Here is a 24607-nt window from a genome sequence, read left to right on the forward strand (position 1 = left end):
GCTGCTCATGATTGCATGATGACCACACATATCAGTTGAAACAGCTTTGAATGACTATTTACTGTCTAGGTGCGTGGAAAGAAAAAATCTCTGTAAGACGAGCATTCAGAAATCCACCGTCGTGTCTGTAACTCACACTTGTGAAAACTCGTCTTATCAAATAAAAAGCCATATTGAATTATTACTTGGAGAAGCATGAATGAGAATTGTGATTATGTCTGCTCTGGCTTGTGTGAAGAAATTCGTATTAAATTTAAAGAAGTACTCGCTCAATCTAGCTTTGTAAAAAAAAAAAAAAAAAAAAAAAAAAGAAAAAAGAAAAAAAAAAAAAAAAAGGTTTTAACATTAGCTAATACCAGTAAATTTTGTGATCACCTTTACGCTTTACTCGTGTTAGCCGAGTGTAACTTTAACACATAGATCAATTCACTAAATAGTAAAGCCTCAAGTTACAGGTTCCTCGTGTTCCTCGGCACTGTGGCGTGCACCTGTGTGTCTTGGAAAGCGATTCCCCTGTTCTGATTTAACGACATTTTGTTTGGCACCTGTCCCGCTCGTCGCCAGGACATGTCGGGTTTTCAGGTGACATCATCCTTGGTTACCATTAACCGTTGACATTTGGCACATTTTAAGGTCCTCGTAATATGACTTAAGTGCGTTTTGCATGCCTTAATCGTCGAAATAGCAAAAAAAAAGTCTGAAAGTGAGAAATTGTGTCGGAAGGTATTGACCATGCTGTGTGCTGTGTTTAATTTCCTATACACCGTCTCCAAGGGCTCTGTGAGGACCTCGACGGATTTTAACTAGGTATAGGAAAGTGTTTCTTCTTTTAAATATTCATAATTTATATCTTAATATGTAATGCATTTACAATAGCTTGGTGTTCACGTATTGATATAAATTTGCTTAGTGCTATTTAGATCCGGCCGTGACCCCTAGGATTTTCAGTAGTGCATATGTGTTAATATTTGTCTTGGAGTAAAGAAATAATATGTTTGGACAGCATGTAGACAATTGTTTCTACTTTGTAGTAAAAACACTCGAATGACTCTGGGTGTGTGTTTATCGCTACAGCAGAGTCTCTAACATCTAGACCTTTAAGTCATCATGATTCAGGAAGTGAAAGGATATGGACATAAATCTGTCTCGAGACACTGTGTTAACATCTCATGCGACAGCAACTGAAAACTCTACAGCATTACCTTTTCACCTTTTATCAGGACAATAAATTTTCTAGAGCACATCCTCTGTCATTGCTGGACGTTTGTCGTTGCTATTTATCTTACTAAAAGTTTTGTTGGAAATGTTCTCTACAATAAACACATGCCGGTCGCAACATCTGCTCGTCCTTAATCGAAGTAGCTGTAAAAGATTCAGGTCATTTTTAACCTTTCTCGGTTTTTGGATAGTGATGTGTTAACGATTTCATTTTTCTAGGAGCCACCTTTATGTGAGAGTGCGGCCCATCTGCAAAGGTCAGAGTCTCTTTAGAGTCAGGTGCCATTCTCGACATAAGCACCAACTGTTCGTTGCCCACGGGGTATCGAACAAGCGCTCCTCCAGAGTCAGCGGAGCAACAGTAAGTGAAATATTTGTGTTCTTTACATAGTAGGATTGAAGCCTAGCACGTTCATCATACACAAAAAAGTAGAAAGATATCATCCCTTTTTTCTGCCTGAAGATCAAAGTATCTACAGTAGAGAAGGAAACGTTGGTGTAGTCGACCGTGGAGCAGACGGTCACTAAGTCAAGGCCTGCTCGGACCTGTGGCTGGATTACTCCTCCTGCCCATTCATCAGCTGATTAATGAGGACAGGTTAATTAAGCGGGGAAAAGAGATGCTGGTAGCTTCCTTTGTCTAAACGGTTTGACGATGACTGCTCTCCTGCTTTCTGTCGGTGCCCGTGGATTTTCGTGTCTACTACGTGCTGTTTACTCTGTGTGTCTTTGGTACACCTGCCGCTGTTCTAAACTCCTTTGTTTGTACTTCGCTGTTTCCTTCGACACTGTCTGATGATCTGATGCGTCCTATCTGGACCATGCTAATTCTACAATTATGTTTTCGTTTGTTTAAGGATATTGTCCTTACTTTCCTGTAGCTCGTTATACTTTCTTCTTCACGGACTATTTTCCCTGTTGCCTTAGATTCTGAGAAGGGGAAGCTGACCTTCTGACCTCTTGTTTTCCCCCATTTATTTTCTTTATTTTCAATGTGTTGACACAACCTCCATGACAGCCACGTTTGAGTGTACTTTACAAATGTACAGCTTTGTGTGTTGTTTTGCACATCGCTTTGAGCCAGCATTGATGACTGGAAAGGTGATCGTTTAATCAAGAACTTTCCAAAATATTTCTGTGTTTGCCATGCCTCCCGATGTGGTGTATTCTCAAATGTAAGAAGGCCTTCTATGCTTATTTGACTTAAACTTCTCAATTTCAATTATAAGCAAGGTTTGCTTAGCCAGTAGGCTCTTAATACCCACTTGATAATCTGCTCGGAATACACCTGCACAGACAGGTTAATACCACTCAAATCGACGTGTCAAATTACAGCAATGCCCCGACCTGCACTACATGACGAGAAAGAACAAAACAGCCTGAACCCAGAGCTCCAGATCCCCATTGCATTCGACACGAGCTCTGTTGTGTGCTGATAGGGCTAATATCATGGCAGTACACAGCAAATTGCGAAATTAATTTTTCTTAAAACAGTAATGAGACATGGACAACATACAAGTCATAGAAGACTAAATAACAGTGCTGACGACAAAGAGAAGACAAAAATAGAAAAGGCAAAGAAGAACTAGATTACAAGAGCTGAGAATAACGTGATTCTGGACAGGAAAACGAGTAGGAACTAGTAATAAGCGGAAAAGAGGAAGGATGAAAAAGGACTAGAACTGGGTGTGCTAGAAGTGATACTCAAGGAAAATGCGTTACACCTGCTGGAAACACCTCCGACTAATTGTATAGAATAACTTTATATGTCGGAGACCAAATCAAGATGGTCGTCTGATAACAGGAGACTGCCAATTTTTCCCAACTGAACATTCACCTCCATGTTGGGCTTTTCAACGCTCAGTCTGTGTGGTAAGCACAATAGTCACTAAAGCGTGTTGACATTGTAGTTTATCACTGATCGCCGCCTACTGTCCTCATTAATGGAAAGAACAAAGCAGGATGTGTATAATTACATTTGAGTGGCTGTGGGTCTATCAGCATATCAACATACTAGAGACGAAACTGCACACCCTTTTTGAAAACAGGATGTCATTTTCGCCAAAAGTATTAAATGAAAGTTGGTAGGTGTAAGGACGCAAAAGAAACCAGTATTATAATATCTATTATTTTACAGTAAGGCTCTGATCTGGCTTTTCCCACTGCCAAGTCCTAAAATAAGTACTATGTAATAAATCATATTACCTCTACCAACCATCTCCCCTCCAGCAAAGAGACAGTCGCATTCTTTACAAGGGTCAAGCTTTGACCTGTAAATCATGCGCCATCTAGCGATGAGAGACTAATTTATTGATATTGTGAAAACCAGTTTTACGACTTTTATGTTACGTAGTGAAATATAATGTCTGTCCGTGCATTTATTCACGTACTTCGTGTTTGTCATGGTGTCGTCCATTGTAGGACTGACTATCGGTTTGTTTATAGTCTTTTGTGTGCAGCGTGTTAGGATCGCTTACACGAGAAAATGTGTTTTACAAATTCTATTATCATGACCATCATGATCATCTTCTTTATTTTTATTACTTTCTATATCTTCTTTTTCCACTTTGGTATCATGTGTGCCAAAAGGCAACTAAGCCTTAAAAAATTCTGTATAGTTTTTTTCACTATTTTAAATTACAAAATAATTTGATGCATATTCATTTATTCACTCTGCAGTAAATCCTTGAAAAGGAAAGTGCAGAATGTTATTATGTAAAGATGTTTGACAAAAAATGTTTCAGATTTGTGACAGCGAGCGAGTTCATCGTTATGAGACCTTATTCTCTTTTAGAGAAACAACCTGCATTTTTCAAAGCCTGTTTGTAGCATAATGTTTATGACATAGTTAAAACGGAGTGTGTCGATATTTATGGCAGTTATAAACCTTATGGCATCGCCAAGGTTTTTCCAATCCCCACCAGACTTAAGCGAAGTCATAAATTAACCAACACTAAATAAAGCAACAGCAGTTTGGAAGAGTTGGTAGTGGCAAACATCAACCCCGATGAAGCAAGTGCACTGGCTAGTTAGACAGATAGCCCGATAGAAGAACATCTGATTATTTTTAATATGTTTTCAATGACTAGGTGGAGGAGTGCGCAAACCCATGGCTAATCTTTGGTTCCTCCTGCTTCTTCACCTCACTGGTGTATCAGTGACTACAGCCAGAGTAAGTAGTGCTTTGTTGTCGTGTTTTGTAATTAGTGACTAAATGAAGTTATAATAATGTAATTCCAGGGAAAAAGAAAAAGAAATGGGAGATCAACAAAATGAAAACAATTTTTAAGATATCTGCTTGAATAGCAGAAAAATGAAGAGAACACTATAAAGTTTTAGCATTAAATGCAACTGCAAAAGAGATCGATTCGCTATTTTGTCAATATATTTATTTTAAAGTGCTTTATCTTCATTAAATTATATTTGATTATTCCTGTTTTCTCAATTTTATATAAATAATTGTATACCATTTACTATTTTACCCAAATATTAAAGTTTCCAAAACGATATTTTTCTGTTATGCTCTTAGCATTATATAGGATGTGAAACTGAGTGCCAGAAACCCCGCGTGTGATCTACACTAATAAATGTTTTGTTTTTATTTTAACTGCACTTAGTGTGCGGCACAGAAATCCCATGGAACTATAATGGGACCATCGAGTCGCTAGGATTTCCAAATGAATACTACGGGGACCAATATTGCTGGTACTACTTTTCTTTTCCGAATACCTTCAGCACCTGGAGAATCAGCTTCACCTACTTTAACCTCCCGAACACATCATGTGACAGTGACTTCATCGAGGTACGTCTCCCCTGGACAACTGCACGCCACTCATAGGCCCTGGTCATCACAAAGGGGAATCTAGAAATGATTTTTAGGCAGTTGCTTATTTTGTCACCTTATAAAGTTTCAATGACAGCGAAGAAACACTAGCCTGTACCTCAAGATTTTAAGGCAATGAAAACAGATTTACATTATTACTTGGATACTTTGAAAAAATAATTATTGTAGCTAAAAGACTGAGACAAATTCTTCCGCCCGTTAACGCCCCTGGCTGCGCTTGACGTTTTTTAATAATAATAATACCAGTGGTTCCCCATGTCCAGTGTGCACTCAGGTTGATGGCAGAAACTAAGCATCAGCACAAAAGCTGAACAAAGACAGAAGATTTCAGTCCAGGCTGCTGATACAAGTAGACAAGCACTGCAAAATGATGCGAAGCAGGCAGAAGAACAAAAACTCAGATGAACAGTTGACATCGCAATCACCAAAAATCACTTTCAAAATACAGGACATGACAAAAACAGAAACCAGTTACTCTCAAACCCGTTAATAGCTTTAGTGAGCTGGTGTATACGTGAGTGTATGTATGTAAAAATGTCTGTGTACACCTGTGTTCTATGTAGTCTCTCCTTGTAGTTTTTCTTTCAATCTTTGTCAGTTTTCTGTTCTATTTTAAGTGAACTGATCTTTCTTTTGTGCATAAGAAGAATGTGTATAACAAAGAAAACTCTACATCAAACAAAATCATACCTGAAACAGTTTGACAATATTTCCTTTTGCTGAATTGTCAAACGGACCAGTTTTATATGCAGTTGTCCAGTTATGCCTTTTAAAAGTTTCCTTGAAATTAATTTCAGGTCTACTCTTACTCACCAACCCAAAGGTTTTGCCAGAACTCGACTCCTCCTGACCTGAGAGATGTCTACCGCATTTTATTTAATTCCAGCTTGAACGCTTCCGCCGGCTTTGGGTTTCAAGCTAATGTCAGCATGGTGCTAGGTAAGTGAGCTTTAGTGTACAGAGCTTAGTGAGCTTTAGTGTAGTGTACAGAGCTTAGTGAGCTTTAGTGTACAGAGCTTAGTGAGCTTTAGTGTAGTGTACAGAGCTTAGTGAGCTTTAGTGTACAGAGCTTAGTGTGCTTTAGTGTAGTGTACAGAGCTTAGTGAGCTTTAGTGTACAGAGCTTAGTGTGCTTTAGTGTACAGAGCTTAGTGTGCTTTAGTGTAGTGTACAGAGCTTAGTGAGCTTTAGTGTACAGAGCTTAGTGAGCTTTAGTGTACAGAGCTTAGTGTGCTTTAGTGTACTTTGCTGCCTTTGGATTTTATCTAGAGTTTTACATTGTCCTGTCAACTGCCAGGCTAGTAATGCCATAACGGTTTCTTTGTGCATTTGGTGCGAAGATCACACAGTTGGTGCAGTGTAAAATATTTTTCCTTCGTTATAATATAGATCCTTAGGATGTATTGAGTTATGCACAAAAGTATTCTGAGTAGCAATTGATCTACTTTTTGTTTCATTTCTTTTGTTTTTTGTTTTGTTTTGTTTTGTTTTGTTTTGTTTTGTTTTGTAGAAATGTAACTGTTAACCAATCTTAGAAAAGCTTCTACATCGGGCTCTGGAGATGAACTAAAGAAATAGAAATTTGTTTTCCCTAATATCATTTTCTGCAGAAATTATAGCAGTGAGTTGACGATTCGTAAAGCACTAGACCGAAACGACAGAGGGAAACAGCTGGATCTGAAAACATGAAGGATGATGATGAGATGTGCTGCCTCCCTTCTAAACTCATTAGGGTTTTCAAAGAAACATTCAGTAAACCTATGAGCAGCTAAACAAAAGTGGTTCTCACCTATGTGATCTGTTCTATGATTGCAACAATGGTGTGAATAGTAGCATTTGCAGGTTTTTTTAATTAATATTAATATTATTATTGTTGTTATTATTATTCTTTGTAAAGAGGAAAAAAATTTAAACATATGGCTGGAATATAACGCTGTATAATTGTGTACACTATTTTTCTAATAATTATTATTATCTACTCTGTTGTTTGTAGAATGTGGAAATGCAGACATACGGCTCCACAAAAATATTTCGTATTCCTTGAGATTTAGACAGAATTACCCAATGCAAGGAAGATGTGAATGGGCGCTAACCGCAGACCAGGGACTCACCATCATGATGATAGGTTACTTCTATGGCAGCGAGTCCAGAAATCAACAAATTAGAATGTACAGAGGACCAACCAAAGATGAAAATTCTTTGATCACAGTGTTAGTTGCTATCAGCGCTTCTGTTTTCTGCAAGAGGAAGTCATTAATAGGTTTTATTTTAAAACTACATATACATGTTTAATGAATTAATAAGATGTAACCTATTTTAACATTAAAACAGAAACGTTCAATTATTATTATGAAACATTTAGTCGGCCAGAATTGTATGAGAAGATGTAAGTTTATTTCCTTATCACAGTGCAAACTTTGAGGGACTGTATATAATATATACTATATAGATAATATATATTTAAAATCACTGAACACTTTTACAAATTTATTCAAAATGAATAATTATTTTAAATGGCTCTTCTGAAACTTCATTCAGAAATTAACTTTTAGAATAATTATTCAGCTCAACGTGTTATTTGTCTGATCGAAGTAAATCCAGATACAACATGATTACATTAGATGAGGCATCCAACAACATACTCGTCGAATACATCGCCAGCTACACATCTTACTTCGATCTCTCAGTGATGTTCTTGGCTACAGAGAACTGTACGTATTACAGACAGTATAGCACAGAAACCAACTGCTATTTACCAGATATTATTTTTCAAACGGTTTCGCATTTTGTATTAATAAAGTATGAATTTTTAAGGAAATTTGACAATTCTTTTTAAAGAAAGGAATGTATTATTTTCTAGAGTTCTAGACGCACAGTGGAATTATGTTAAAGGGTCCTGTTATATCTATGGAACTATTTGTATTTTTGTGTGAACTAATGATGAACTAATGATAAAATTTTTAGTTATCTACAAAGAAATGCTTTTATTCTTACAAAATATGTAAGCTGACAATGCAAGACACACGTTTTCGTTTGCGGTGGTATGGAGGAGTAAAAAAAAACAAATTTACAATATGGAAACTAATGTTCTTTGCATCATTTTATAGCTACTTTTAGCGCTTTTATCTCAGAAAAGTTAAAAATTTAAATAAAAAGTAATAGGGAGCTTTTATGCTTGTCTTCTGGGGCATTTATCTATCCATGTATCTTTTATTTCTTGCTTTCTACAGCCACGTGTGGTTCAGTGACAAATGCCAGCGCTGGAGACATCGATCTTAGCACATATTCATCTGATTACATCAACGGATACCACAGGAACGGAATCTGCGTCTGGAGTATTGAAGTTGAAGAGGACGAAATCATTCAGCTCCTCATTACAGAATTACACATAGAAACGGAAACCAGATGTAACGAATACGCACGCACTTATCTGGCGATTTACGATGGATCACAAACAGACGGCAGCTTACTTGTGCGGTACGAGTTCGTGAAAACTTAAATACTTCTACAGTGGAACCTCGGTTAACGAGCTTAATCCGTTCTGGAAAGTTGTTCGTTATCCGAAATGTTCGTTATCCGAAACAATTTTTCCCATAGGAAATAAAGGAAATAGATGTAATTGGTTCCCAGCCCCTGTTGACTCGCTAATATTTGAAAGTTACAGGCTATATATATATAGGTATTTGTTTTAATGAGAACAGTTATAATGCAATATAAATGGAGTTAAATAAACATAAAAACATTAACGAAAGCATTGAATGATCAGAAAACTTGCCGTTTTGACGGCGTGGGTGGAAGCAGGTGTGGGGAGGAAGGGGTGGAATTACTACTTTGATTCCCCCTCCATGAGCACACGTGACATTATAAAATCGGGGTGACTTCCCTTTTCTGTAGCGTCGAGGTTAAAGGAAAAAAACTTGTCCAGTGTCTGCTCCTTCTGCCTTTTTTGTAAAACACTTCGGTAATACGACATCACATTTCCGACAGACGCATGCCACCTTCACACTTTGAAATCATTTCCTTTTTCATTTCATTTGTTGGCCGCTTCCTTGTCATTACCTCACTACTATTAATTGCTCTTAATCTTCTTTGGAGCCATTATTGTGGATTATCTTATTAGAATAAAGCACAAAAATCACTAAATAAGAAGAATGCGCACAGATAAGGAACGACTGATCGTAACTGTGTCTCGAGCGCGAATGATGACATGCTGGTCGGTCACGTGTGGTTAACGAGGCTGTTCGTTATCCGAAATTTTGTTCGCTATCCGAGACAAACTTTTAACGAAATTTTTGTTCGTTATCCGAAATATTCGCTATCCGAGGCGTTCGCTAACCGAGGTTCCACTGTATTTATATTTTGAATTTTTGTGAAGGAAACATGCAATTGTCACGAGGGGTTTCATTAACGGTTTGTTCAATTCCTTTGAGTAAAGTATCGAGTAAGAAAGGTGATACTTAAAAATGCTGTAATAGATTTTAACAATAAATAAATAAAATTGTGTGGCGCCGTGAATGTAGGGTTTGTACTTGACAAAAACAAATGTTTCTACTGCAGATTGTGCAGTGCTGATGTACTGCCCAGCTATAACCCTGTAACATCTACCACCCGGCGTCTTGTGGTTGTGCTGACCCTTGACGAAGACTTTGGCTTCACTCGGGCTGCTTTTGCAGCTCGTTACAAGTCTTTCAATGAATCTGCCAGTAAAACACTTTTTTTTTTATTCAAAAAGGCATTGCTTGTGGTTTTCACATAGTAGCTTTATGACAGAAAACAATGTAAGTAAAATAACAAAAAAAGGTTTTGTGTCTCTTTTAGAGTCACATTTATATAAATTAAATTTATATTAAATTATTTTGTGAAACACCTAATGTTATATTGATTATGCTAAGTGCGAAGGAACATCCTGATGAAGATTAATATATCCATATTTTAAAATTTTACTTAAAACGATGTTCATTAGACTAGTCAAAGTACAGAAATGGCCATTTCTGGAGACAGTTAAGATGATTTAAAAGTATGTTTACTCATTTGTTTGGTTATTTCTTGTTCTTTCTGGGTTATTTCTTTATTGATTTATCGTTTCATTTATATATTTTTATATTCTTGTTTTTATCTCTCGTCCTCTTTCTTTCAATCACATAGACGACAGAAGTAGAGACGATAGAAATAGCAATAAATTAAAAAATGTCATCGATTACTCGTATAAAACTATTTCCATCCTACTCTATACGTTCAAAATAAATGTTCAAATTAACTAAATATGTTTTCCAGTTCTGAGAGATTGTGGCGGGGACATTTCTGGTGAAGAGGGTGTTGTGTCGTCTCCAAACTACCCGGCCAACTACGACAACCTGCGAGTGTGCGAGTGGAGGATCACAGTGGAAGAGTTTTTCAACATCAGGGTGGACATACATGACCTCGACATTGAATCCTTGTTTAACGAGTCTTTCTGTGATGGGGATTCTTTGCTGGTAAGAACATATTGTGGATCGCATGATCCTTAAAATTACTAGGTACCTGATTTATAAGGAAGGGTGAATGTAGCTGAAGAGAAAAGAGTGCTTTTGATACAGTGAACCACATTTATGGTAACCAACTACTGGAACTTGCTGGGGAATAACTAGATAGTTCAGCTGCTAGCAAATTTCACCACACTGACCTCTCTTGAGTGGTGGTGAGCAATTCCGATATAGAACGGCTAGTCAAACTCTGCAAATTCTGTCCACCTCGGCTAACTATTCCTGTCATCAGAGCAACAGCATATGGTCACAGGACTTTTGGTCGTTGTCCAGATAAACAATGGAACTCTCTCCCTTTCCATACCCACCACCTACGTACAGCTAAATCTTCCGATTTGCACTGAAAATGCACCTCTTCCTTAAGGATTTCTGCTAAGACAGTCCACATAATTCTAGTCCTTTTTCACTCGTCCCCCTTTTCCACTTATTGCTACTTTCCTGCTAGACTTCCTCTGTAGCATCACGATACTCTCAGTTCTTATTTACTTGGTTTTTTTATGTTTGTCTTCTTTTCATCGCCAGTAGTGTTTTTATTATTCCATCCCTTGTATACTGTATCTCAAGTCCATTCTTGTTTTAAGTGTTAAGAGCTTGCTCCTCACGAGGGAGACTATGCGCTACACAAATATTTCCTTTATTATTGTTATTATTCACCTTCTTGAGTTAAGCTCTATTCACATCAATCTCTAGAGGTGTGATGGTCATAAAGGGCTTGTCATGTGATGTTTTCCACGAAGATTCTGAACGATAAAGGCGATAGTGAACATCGTTTACTGAGGCAACGGGCGTGTGAAAGAACGTTTCTAGCTAATTATCCAGTAGTTAAGTGGTCTTTGAGCTTTTGTGCGGCTTTAAACGAGGGCCTCCTCCATGTGGAATTTTTACACCAGACGCCGCAGAACGGAAAACCTCGTGTAGTACTATGTGAAAGGTCTAATGACATTAATGATATTGGGAAGAAACCACGCTGCGGTTGTGGATGTCACAGTTGTAGAGCTGTTGACATAACAGGTTTAAAAGACATCTTTATCGCACTGGTGTGAAAAGGTATTTTTGGTCTACCACTTGTAGTTTTGATAGCTTTTTGAAAAAAAAGTAAATATGTAAAACACACTTCATCTTTATACAATAAAAATAGCACTAACTTTTTTTATTCTTAATTAAACTCTATGGCCGTCTTTAAAACGTATGGATGTCAGTCTTACACAGATGTATGCATTTTGATGGTTACCATTCATAATTTCTAGTTGCATGAACTTATTTGCTTGTTATTTTGCATAATTCTGTAACACAAGAAACAAACAAAATAAATAAATATTGCAACTTAACCTAAAAATATGTCTTGATTGTAAACTATAATAAGTAAAAGATATTTACATTTATTAGTATTTGCCACGAAAACACTAATAGCACTCAACACTCTTTAAGTAGCTTCAGTGAACCACGACGGGATGATGCGATGTATTCAGAATGGAAATAACAGAACAACCTATCTGCGCTTTTATGGTACCTAAGGTTAATTTCCAAGACCACTTATGTTTGATTCTCTAGCTACAAAGCCCCGTGAGATGGATTTATTTGGTGACCTGAAAGGGTAAATAGACGTTTTCATATAAAACAAATATCACACATCAAATGGTTCTCCGACAAAAATCAGTAGAGCAGATTTTCAGAAGAAAAGACTTGTTAGAAACGTTTATTGCTTGATATAACCCTCTGCACCGTAAGGTCTCACCACACTTACAAATAATAATATTTCGGGTACATGTGTACTAACACACAGGTAACCTACCACACGGCACACGCTCGCACACACTTTGCGAAGATAACCCTCTACTAAATGTCTGTGGTTGAGTTATTTACCTTTCTCTTAGATTATTTTTATGTGCCTAGTCCAGGGTGGGCAATTAATTTTCCCAAGGGACCTCATGAGAAATTGGGATGGTTTTAGAGGGCCGGACTAATATAGTTAACTCCGTTTTACCCAATATTGTATATTTAGTATATATACTTCGGGCGGGCCGGTTGTGGCCCGCGGGCCGCCCTTGCCCAGGTCTGGCCTAGTCTTTTCCACCATCAACATCCCTATTTTAAAACAATCTCTATTACCTATCCTTTTGTTCTGAAACTTTTCCCTGTTCTCCATTTCACGGCCGATTTACGCTTTTCTGATTTATGGACATTTTGCAATGGTCTGAGGATATCAGTGACATCGACTGAACCCCCGATATTAAGTGTCTTGTGCCATCATGCTCAGTCATCTTTGTAGACCTCTGTTTACGGATGCTTCTATCCTTTGTGCTGAAAACTGAGAACCAGGGAGTTCTCTTAAAACAGCTTTAAAAAAAGTGTCACGCCTTTGACCTCGAGTTTTTTTCTTTTCTTTGATGCTGTGCACTAAGGTCTTTTAACAGAGTTTGTTATGCTTTTGTCTATGCTATGCAATGTTTCTTTTACATCGATGTTTGTATATTTACATATCGTTTGCTTTTGTAAGTGCATTGAAACTATTTTAATATGGAGAAATGTGCTGTATGTTTAGATCACAGGTGCATACCCCTCAGGGCAGGTCTACCGATTATGTGGAAGGCATGTCAACAAATATGGACTTGTGATATATTCTGCGAGCAACAACTTGACGATGAGGTTTGTCTCTGACTGGGAGAATAATGGACGAGGGTTTAATGCATCGTGGAGAAAAGGTAAGATTCCCTTAAATATTAAAAGTTTAAATAGACTTAATGGAGCTGCATAAGATGTTTGAGCAATTGTAAATAAAAAGGGAATGTTTGATTTGTACTTATAAAATATTATCTAGTAAATGAACTAAACCTCATCACTGAGAGATATGTGATACTAGGAATAGTCTTTAACCTTGTAAACATATTTACTTGTCACATGTTTAATAATATTGTTGAATATTGCAAAAAAGTTTTATATATGTCTCATCTATTTCAGAAAAATACTTTGAAATTATTGTATATTCATAATTTTCACAGCAAATAACTGTCTTTGATAACTGTAGTTTAAAATCAGCTTCGGTCAAATATCGTAAGAGCTTAGAGAGTGTGATGTACGTTTACAAATTTTATACGAAACTCTCCCTTGAATTCTACTTAGAAAATGAGTTTTAAGCCAAATCTGATAGGTAATTAACTGTTGTATGCTGGTTCTGCCTAAAAGAACAAACCTAAATATACTTCAACTTCTTCTCAAGTTTTTGCTAATGGATTATTCGAGCTCAATTTTTAGTGTTCGGTATTTTTAACGCTCCATTGCTGTCTATTAACCCTGTTATTTATATATAAAAAATATGTTAACACATTTCTTCATATTTTATACAACCAAAGGCTGGTAACATATGTTTAAAAACTTTAAAAATGCTTTTTAACTTTAATAGCTATCGTAAAGCGAAATACTTTTTTAGTTAAAACATCATTTATTTACGTTTGAAATGTTTGAACTTGTTTGACACAAACATAGCCAAGGTTAAAGTATAAATTATAATGCGTTTTTCATCTTTGCTTGGAACAGTGGTTCTCAGAGTTTTTTGGACCGCGGACCACTTTACTTAAGTAAAAGCTATGGCGGACCACCAAGGCCTAAGTAAAAAATATGGCTGACCACCAAGGCCTAAAAATGAGTCTGTCCTATGAATTTCAAATTGAAATTGCTGCATTTGTTTCTTTTTAATTCGAAACTTAATGTCCTTTTGTAAAAGTAATATAGTAATAAGTTGACATAAAACTACCTCGTTCTTTGTAATTAAAATGTTAATGCGAGAAATGCATCGCTTTAAACATCACTTTGCTGACATATGATGACTGTCAGCCGCGGACCACCTGACTTATGCCTGCGGACCACTAGTGGTCCGCGGACCACACTTTGAGAACCACTTGCTTAGAAAGTTATGATGGGTACTTATGTTCAGAATGCGTAGGACTAATAGGCTTGGGGAAAGTTTACCACAATGCACAAATGCGCTAGTGTAATTTTAACTTTTATCAAATTCACTTTGTATTACATCTTCAGCATAGTTACTATGATATCAGTTTTTACCATAATATTTCTGGGCACCTCTTTTATTGCAGCATGTGAGTGGCCACTGAAGACTTCCAGCGGCTGGATACAGTCGCTACGGTTCCCCGCCACCTACCTGGACAATCTGAGCTGTTCGTATTTTATAGGGGAACGTACCTATCAACCTGGCATATCTTATATCTTCACTTTCGAAACCTTTGATCTACAAGAACCTGATTCCAACGGATCTTGCATATACGATTATTTGGAGGTGAGACGTGGGGCAAAGTACAGGGTATTTCATGGATAATTCATTAGCACTGTGGGTTGACAGCTCGACAGCTCCTAGACGTCCTCGTTGACAACAGGTCAAACCCTTCTCATGCTATTTTCCTTTTAGGCCGTTAATTCATCCATTTTTCCTGTCAAAAAAAAAAAATTTTAGCTCCTCACCTGCACCACCGGTTTAAAGTCTAGTACAGGTAAGGAGGAGATTTGCTGACGGTTAAGGCTAGAGGCCGTTTGACCCACTAGTGCGCATAAATTTTACCGGTTTGTTTATTCTGTGTTATTCAATCTGTCACAGAACTAATACAGGCTTTGGACGTGTTAAAAGTTAGCAGTACAAATGTGTAATAAGCATAGGATTGATGAGAATTGATGAGAAACGTGATGAGACTGGATAAAGAGAAAAATTGGTGTGACACAGGAAGTTAAAATGCTATAAACGACATTTTGTTAGACATTTTTGATACAAGCATGGCCTGATTGATGTAGTGACTTTCGATCATAGAAATATGTCAATAAAACAATAAAATCTACTGCTTTAGGAAGAGGAAAGACTGGAGATATCTTTTGCAAAGAATACCATTGCAGTATTTGGCACTGCTGCTGCTGTTACTGATGGTTGCAAAACTACGGATTGTCATTCTAGATCCTGCAAGTTCCATCCTATAACCCGGGATACTTCGTACCTCCAGAGGCCAAGAAGGTCTGTGGAAAAGCACCAATGCAAAGCTTGACCACCTATTTTCCAACTACCCTACACTTTGTCACAGACGGCAATATAACAAAGGGTGGCTTCAACATTTCGTTTGTGTCGACAATGGCTGGTAAAGTGATATTTCTTTATTGCACAGAGCACTTCTAGTCATGTTCATATCGTGAATTAAACTGTACATTTTGCATTTAAAATTTAGAGAAAAGTCAAACAAAGCTAATTCTTGTCGTGGATAAAAAAAATTCATCAAACATTTTTTATTTAGGCTAGTTTGGAGATTTGTGCTTCAAATAACCCGAAGGTAATTAGTTCTGGCACAGCCATTGAAAACAAATTCGGCTGGTGAGATGAAAAAAAGGTCGTAATGTCTTTTAAGGAGATACCTAGTAGAAGATCTAACTGAAGGTAAGATAGGTGCAATGAAGGACTAGGGATGAGGAGATTGAGAAAGGATTGTGAGATAGTAGACAAAGAAATCATGTTAGTTTGTTCCCAGTTAAGAAATATATGTAGAGGCATTTTGATTTTTAAAATTGTGCTATAGGGTGCGGTGAAAGTCTACTTGTCGGAGAAGAAGGTTTCATCACAAGTCCTAATCACCCAGGAGTATTTCCTCTATTCCTTCGATGTAACACTACCATACGAGTACAACCTGGACACAAAATCCTTTTGACCTTCACCTCATTTTTCTTGAGTGAGAACTTGCAGCCAGATAACGGACAAGAGTGCAGGTGGTGGTCTGAAGCTTCCCTGGACATCTACGACAGACTTTCGACAGGATCAGCTTGGATCGGGACGTAAGTCTTCTTTCAGATGTGTTACATAAAGAACAAGTATGCTACACCGGCAAAACTCAAGGGTCAGTGCTGGGAATATGGGCCACTATAAGCTGGCATTGATAGAAATATGGCCAAAGAAGAAAAAGGAAACGGCGCTAGCACATTACATATTATACATTGCTACATGTATAATGCCAAGCTGGCCAACCGGCTGTGGTTTACTTGGAGTAGAAATGAGCGATTCCAAGAGTATTGGTTGAGGCCTTCATCAACAACAACCACGCTCTCTGTTGCCAAGCTTCAGGATGGAGACGGTGTAAAATATGCCGCTGGAACCAAAACAAATGGAAATATCTACTGGCACAAATATGGATGATTTTGAATGTTTGCAAAAGAGTTGTAACTTGGCGGTTATGTATAATATTTGTCCTACGTCGTGAAGTATTCATCCATAATAGTTTGGTTAATTATATACTTTATCGCCCTTTCAGTTATTTAATATTCTTTGTATTTTAAAAGTATCTTAGATTATATAATAGATTATTCACATCCTATCAGATACTGCGGGTATGCATCTCCCCAACCTATCACGTCCACCAGCAATGAGCTGAGCCTGAGCTTCGGATCCTCCTATCACGCTTACGCTACTGGGTTCAACGCAACATACGTATCGATTCCAGAAGTGACTGGCAAGTATTGATCTCTTGTGGTCTGTGAGACATTTGGAGAAAAAATATTGATAGTATAGAAGCAGTTGTCGTCTGATTTTTATACTAGAGAAATGTCTTATCGTGTACAGGAAGTTATGCTAATTCATTTAAAAAGCTCTCCAAATGTCTGTTGTTGTGTTGTTGGAAGTTAGTTCACGTTTACTTCTTGAATAGATGAATGTAGGGAGGAGGACTTTCTCAAAAAATTATCAAGCAGACAGATCCTTTCCATCATGCCGAGCGATTCATGTTGCTCATAACGTGGTACCTGTGTCTTTGATGAAACAGCAAATAATAGTGTCAAAGTTTAAATGCGATGACACCTGGTCCAGTAATGATGCAGTCAAAAAAATAACTGTTTCATTTTTTGTGATTGTGCTGGATTTTAGTATTCATATTATCTATATATAGGAACTTTTACAATATCCTTTTTCTGTATATGATTGCTATGGTAAATAGATGTGTAAACATTTTTGCTTTTGACACATTTATAAATAACACCTGTTTGTGTATAATCATGTCATCTAAGTGATGAACAAATTTCTTTCTAGACATGTGATAGCTTTAGGTCGTCAAGTAAGATAGTTATCTTGTAATCTAGAGAAAAGGCTAATCAGCCTATTAAAATAAGTTTGGCACCTAAAATGTATCAACGCTTGAAGCAACCACCATTGGTCGAGAGATCGCGAGATTATTAGCGAGTGTCGGTGGTCCTGAAGGCATTGCCTGAATTTTTGCAAATCAGAGAAACACTGCACTTACATACAGGTAAGATTTCATTTTATAAATCATTTAGCTAAAATAATGGTATGTATAGATTGTCATCTATATTTTATTGTCTTAGATGATTATGCCAATCAAACGGTGACAAGAGGAAAGCAACTTCAAATAAATTCATCTTTGACACAGTGACAGTGTAAATAACGTGTTAAAACCTCTGTAGAATGACTACTCACCACATGTCTATCATGGTTAGTAATTCAATTTGTTCAATCTCTTTTTTTCATTGTTATTATAATTATTGTTTACAGACTACTGGAATCAGCCAGATTCTCTCCGGAACTATTTCTTTGATCAAAGTGCGTGCGTGTTTGTGACAACACAGCTAACAATGGCATTAGCTCCCTATCTGATGATACCTGGACCATAAGTGACTATGGTTTGTTATTACTAGTCTAGAGAACTCCAGAAATACCAAGCTGCCTCTCAAGAGAGCCAGATGACCGGATGGCTTCCAACATCACAGCCTGAACCTTTGTTTCAAGTGATACCCTGTGTGAGTAGGACCCGCTATGTAGTGCTACCAACCTCTATGTCGAGCTGAAGGATGCTATTGAAGTCCTACACAGACTTCTACGTGCTATTATGATTATAATTAAGCAGTGTATATAAGTGCATGAGTATTTTTAATTTATATTGAGCAATTATACATGTTTATAGAGTTTATGTAGACATTTGCTTTGCTTATTTGCTCATCTGATGTCTATGATTTAAACGTGTGCACACACATCGATGGATTAAATATGTTTATAAATATGTGGAATGTTTCTGAACAAAGCATTAAACAGCAGGTTTTATACGGGTACATGCGTTTACTACTAAGCATATTTGTTATGTGCATATAAAATTAAACAGGTTAAAAGATTTCGTCGTTGACTGATTATTTTTCTCTTTTTTTCCAATATTGCTGTGCAGTCTGAGTGTTTATTCTTAATATATCTTTGTTATTAATAAATGTATTATTTTGACTAAATCTGTTTTACTGCAACATAGCTTTTCATATTTCGACAACCTAGACATTTCATATTAATAGTTTATATTTGTTCCATTTTCAAAAAAATAAGTTCTCGATTGTTTAATCTTTGAAGAGGTGCATGCATATATAGTACTCTATTTTGTTTTTTAATTAAATTGTAATATGTTTCACTGCTGAAAGATTTTAGTTTCAGGTCAGTAATTGGAGAGCCGAGGTTACCATGACTCAAGGAAGGAAATCTGCCAGTCGTTTGAAAATATTTTCTTTCATTATTGAGTAATTAGTAATAAATAGTATAGAGTAAATATTTTGCAAGAAGACTATCAATAGTGATGATGATAGAAAATGAAGCATGGTTTATTGCTTTAGCTCTAAATGACTCCTGCCATTTCTACAGCCAACCATAACATACACTTGTTTCTATATAACTCAAGTCTTCCGTTTTATTATTAGAAACTCTGTGTCAAGTCGATGTATAAAGTAAAATGTGAGAGCAGAATGTGAGTTGTATATAAAAATCATTCGTATCTTGATGTGAGTTAGGTTTCTTCTCCTAAGAGCTTAGGCTCTCCTTTTTTTGTCCTTCTCCTTTCTGCTGCTGTTAGTGATTTTTGGTCGATTTTGATGTGAACTGTGCTTTCTGATTTCTTTCCTCTGCCTGATTCTTTTCAGGATTGTTTTCACTCCTAAACCAACTTTGTTATATTAAAGGTCCCTATAGTTATATTTTTGACATATTTTCTTCTTAGCTGCAGATTTTACACTTTCGCATGTCCAAACATCTTGGATTTCACTCACGAACAGAAGATTGTGGACTGGTGGACAGATTTTGTGGGGACAAAAATGATCAAGGCAAGAAGATCTGGTGTATTTATTAATATCCCAAATACAATTAGTGTGCATTTCTTGTTTTCCTGCAGGAAAAAGTAACACTTTCCAAACCTGGTTCATTCATATTTGTTTAGTTAATAATGCCCTTTACTCTCTCGCGTCATGCAGTGTCGTTCTGTTTTAAATGGGGATCCTTACAATTCACCCTAAGTCTATCCGCTATTTCGGAGAATTATGCATGCATACGACCTTCACCCAGAACGTTACGACCTTCACCCAGCAAGTATGTGAGGCTACTTCCGGTTTTGCTGTCTGCTGTTTATACTCGTAGCATTCTTCAAGCATGAGAGCTCTTACAAATAAAAATGATAATCGAATTTGCTGTGTACCTCAATGTACAGTTAAGGCCTATAAATGTCCAACATTGTCCTTCATGAAATTTCAAAGGATGAGCAAATGAAGAAGCTTTGGCTTGTAAGAATTTGAAGAGACGAAGGACCCCTCTTTCGGGTAAGCGTGATCAAATTCTAATCACTATTAATCGTTTCTTCACTCGCTGTATCACTTTTTCTTCATTCCATTTTAACCATCGTTAGCCAGTCTAAAGATTTAAAGTTCTTATTTTAGAATAATTGTTGTTTTCGTAATCTTAACTTACTGCATATGGGCATAGCTATTTTGTATTACCGAAAACGTTATCGCGCATACCAACATACATTTTCTAAGGGAGTACATATTATTAAAGTACTGTTATATTGAAATGCTGAGAAAGGTGAACATATATTACCAATATTATTTGTATTAAGTTAAAGTAAACTTCTGCATATTGCTATAAGAAAGGCAAAATCATAAGTGCAATGCACTTACATGTGTTTTGGTAAATGTTTATGAAAATAACAATTCATTAATTTTTTTTCTCAGATAGGAAGGTGGACAAAGGTGTGTAGCAGGCACTTTGTGCCAGAAGATTTTCGCCTTTTACCCTTAAAAGGAAAGCAAGGAGACTAAAGCCAGATGCTGTACCAAGCTTGTTTACATTAAACAACTTTCAGCTTGGGAAAGAGAGAAAGCAGCTGGCAGTTAGCCATCCCCTGTCACTAGCAAATATCAACACCAATCAGAGGTAAACTCACTTTAGTTGCATTGTATTAGTGGATGATCTCAATAAAAACAGAGTATGATTAAGTAATAATTTTTTTTTCTTTATAGAGGATATTGTGTTGAGCATAAGAAATGTCAACAAATTATAGTTGGTCAAACATAACTTTAGATAGAAGTAATGGTTCTTTTAAGCACATTCTGATCCTGTTCAGTTAGAAATAAAATTAGTTGAGAACTTTCAGCTTTGACTTTCCTCTCACAAGCTGTTCATGTGATGCATCATTTTAGAGCATTTAGGCCAGGCATCACCACATTTGTGTCATTTTACTAATTTACTTTGTGAGATCTTTGTTAATTGCTTTCCTTCTGGTCTTTTTTTTTATTTTAGCATACAACTTTGCCACAATTGTCAGAATTTTGTTGTCTTTTCAGTCCATTCATTATTACCTATTCTCGTTACACTACATCAGAATGTGTATTTTCAAGATGTATACATAATAGGATCAGATGTGTAGTGCGTGGAGATCATTGTTCAAATCACATATAGAAATACAAAGATAAATGCAAAAGTGACTTTTATTATCAAATTTAATTTTTTCATTGCTAAAAATATTTAATAACATAAACAAAGAACAAGAACATCAATTGTGTCATTATTATTTAGACACTTTGACTATCGACAGGTGTCAAAAAACATATTTTCAGTTAACCTCTTTTTGTCACATCAAACCCTCAAATAGCAAAAGGGGTTAATTCCCTGTCAATGTTAAGTGAGCTGTGCCAAATCAGCCATTTCATGTGGTAAAATGTTTTTTTCTTATCAGCAAAAATGGGGATGCTAAGCCCACAACAGAGCCTGCAACGGCAGAGACAGAGCCGGCAACAGCAGCTGCAGAGTCTGTAACAGCAGACAACCCTTCTGTTGAAGAGCAGCTCTCCTTGGCAAAAGAAGAGAATAAAGTAAAAAAGTTCTTCAAGAGAGGATACAACAATTAGAACATCATTTGCAAATGGAGAGCAGCAGAAAAATCGAAAACTTTGGGTTAGAACGTTTTTCACAAGATGATGGAAAAATAGAGTTTTATACCAGATTTCCAAATTATAACACATTAAAAATATTTGGCTGCGCAGCCTTGTGTCCCTTTCTATCTGAAAAGATTCTTGCTGAGTGATCTGCAAAAAAAAATTGAACTCCATAAAGAATAAATGCACATGTGGATCTTGGCTATACCTACCACTTTAAAAGAGAATATACAATAGTAATTAAAAAGAAAAAAAATCTTTTAAAGCAGGCACACATTCTCCATTGTTTATGACACCACCCTTACCCATATAAATGCTAATGATGATCCTACAAAATTATTGTTTAATATCAACATGCAACTTTTTAAATCCATGAGTCACATAAAAAGGACAGCCCAAAACTGTGCTCTAGGGCAAAAGGGTATTTGGTTTGTTGCCAAAACTTTCCCTCAAAAGGGTTTCATCATAAAACTGTATCTATGAGTATATAAAAGAAAATGTGATAAATAAAGATGACTGTACACATGTTGAATGTACTTTCCACTTTTAAAATAAAGTGTATCTAATAATAAATAATACATGACAATTTGGAAAACAAACTTTGAGTGAGTTGAAAAGGTCCTTCTTTTCTTCTGATAAAGAAGGAATTTCTCCTGACATGACAATCTGATTCAGGAAATGCCTCTGATTCATTTATATTTATGACAAAGTTATCGTGCAGTTTCTGTTGATGAGCCCTTCCCCTTCGATATTTCCATATTTTGTTAATACCATGGAAGTCTGCTTCTTGCTTAAGGCAAATGGAAATAATGCTGTGGACTACAATGTTGTAATAATCATGACAACATTAAATTTTAAAAGATGTTATTTATTACTTGATGAACAAGAATAATTTGTCTTGAAAGCACAGTGGTATCCACTTGATATTTACTGCTCATTCTACTCCAAATGGAACAATCTGCTCTAAAACCATTTCTTGTGGAATATGCAAATAAAGAAATTTATCTTTTGCATGCCCTTTCAGGAATAAATAAATGTTGAATGTCTCTTTTTTGCGTGTAGATACTTTGCAAATTTCATGAGTTCCTCTATCAGTAGGAGGTATGTGTGTACTAAATATTCATGATTATCATTATTATAAATGTAACTTCATTGCACGACTACATAAACAAAAAATTCTGCACTGGGAAAAGAATGATTATACTCTCTCCCCCCTCTATTAACTTATATTTTCACTATGCCTTTTCAACAATAATTTTAGCTTATTTTGGTGAGAAGAAAATGTAATCCGTCACTAACTTCAAGTGTGTGGGGAATTCCTGATTTCGTGTACGATCTGTAGCACCGAGATGTTGTTCGGCAACCATCGTCGTATGGATTCGGTGCAACTATTTTTTTTTTTTAATGTAATAAATGTGCATAGTAAAACAGAAAAGCATCACAGGATCAGATACAAACAATAATATACCTCATATAAAAACAAAAGAAAGCACGTAAATACCTGGATAGATGCAGTTACCGAAAATGTAAACAATGCAAGTTTTCACCTCCACTACTTAAAATTGTTTTGCTCTCTCATCAAGATCTACCTCAGTATATGTTATAATATATTTATATAAGAATATACTTATTTTTTGCAATTATATTGTATAAGACTAATATAGTCAATCGCAGATTCAGACAATAAGCTGCGATCACAATCGCACATTCACAACCTGGCTTTTCTACTTACCAGCACGTTGAATAAATATTTCTCGGCAAATAGATGTATCCACTGTCATGGTCGCGTTTTGCCGAGCCTCTGGAACTAAATGCCTCGATATTTCCGAACGAAATATTAGCAACACGCTGCAAATTTCGACAGTAATCTAAAGAGGTGTTTGACGTTTGCGTTTCAACCATCTTCGAAATACTTGAACAGGAAGTAGCGGTCCATACTTACGTCTCTGCGCATATCTTTTCGCGCACCTCATTACGAAAAGGTCAAATATTGCTCATGTCATTCTCCTTATTGTCTATTAGCTAGCTCATTGGCTACATAGGGAGAAAGTGCACGCTGCTACCAGCTGGCGAAGTTAAAATAAAATTTCGAATGGTATTTTAAAATTTGTTTATCTAGTAAACTTCAGTGTTGACAATTACCGGTGATACTCGGTTTTAAAGAGCATTTTTAAAACATCTACGTGGAGTAAATTTTAAGAAATATTAGTTTTGCTTACTGGTAGTAAAGTCAAATGAAAGATTGTAACTGTATGCGACAGAATTCACACATCGAAAAGTAGGTCAACCGTTATAAATTATCAAAAAAATTATTTACTCGATATAAACAAACATACAGTACCAAACAAACACATAGTTTATTACAATATACATTTGAATTTAAATACTACTTACTGTTTTCTTCTTGTATTCAGCTGAGTACAAATCCAGGTTGAATTGAGTATCGGTAAACGAATTTAAGATGGCGCTTAAACACAGCATAACAAAATGCCTGATTGGTGATCTTGTTCAGCCTTTGAAGGGAAGTAATCTATAGTTGAAGAACTTCTAAAGGTTCCAGTACTTGCCTCCCTTATGTACTCATTTACGCACAGAGAGATGACAACAATGCTTCACACGGGGTAGTAATCGTTGCAGTGGCGTGCATACATGTGCGTTGTAAGTTTGGATGTTGCGGGCTATGTTGAAAGTAATAATCATATCATTAACTTTATCCATTTAATTCGACCTTTTTGCCATTGTTATTAGGATTCACTAAAAGTTTTGCATGCGTTTGTCTTGATGTGTGCCAAATGCCGACAGTA

At 36.4% G+C, this 24607-nt stretch overlaps 1 protein-coding gene across 1 annotated transcript; it reads left to right on the forward strand.

The window, feature by feature from the left end:
- Window positions 1–1313: 1313 nt before the first annotated feature.
- Window positions 1314–16404, forward strand: LOC112557885 (cubilin-like). The gene is made up of 13 exons (XM_025227981.1): window positions 1314–1579; window positions 4308–4390; window positions 4836–5020; window positions 5860–6001; window positions 7055–7271; window positions 7654–7772; window positions 8292–8538; window positions 9619–9764; window positions 10336–10535; window positions 13126–13285; window positions 14675–14874; window positions 15538–15715; window positions 16148–16404. Coding segments are annotated over exons 2-13 (2052 nt in total). The 5' UTR covers window positions 1314–1579; window positions 4308–4389.
- The last annotated feature ends 8203 nt before the right edge of the window (window positions 16405–24607 follow it).

This window comes from Pomacea canaliculata, linkage group LG2 (assembly GCF_003073045.1).
Source record: "Pomacea canaliculata isolate SZHN2017 linkage group LG2, ASM307304v1, whole genome shotgun sequence".
NCBI lineage: Eukaryota > Metazoa > Mollusca > Gastropoda > Architaenioglossa > Ampullariidae > Pomacea > Pomacea canaliculata.

Coding starts and splice junctions, on each gene's coding strand:
- LOC112557885 (XM_025227981.1), top strand. Junction 6,002..7,054: donor TAATGTCAGCATGGTGCTAG/GTAAGTGAGCTT, acceptor TGTTGTTTGTAG/AATGTGGAAATGCAGACATA. Junction 7,773..8,291: donor GTTCTTGGCTACAGAGAACT/GTACGTATTACA, acceptor TGCTTTCTACAG/CCACGTGTGGTTCAGTGACA.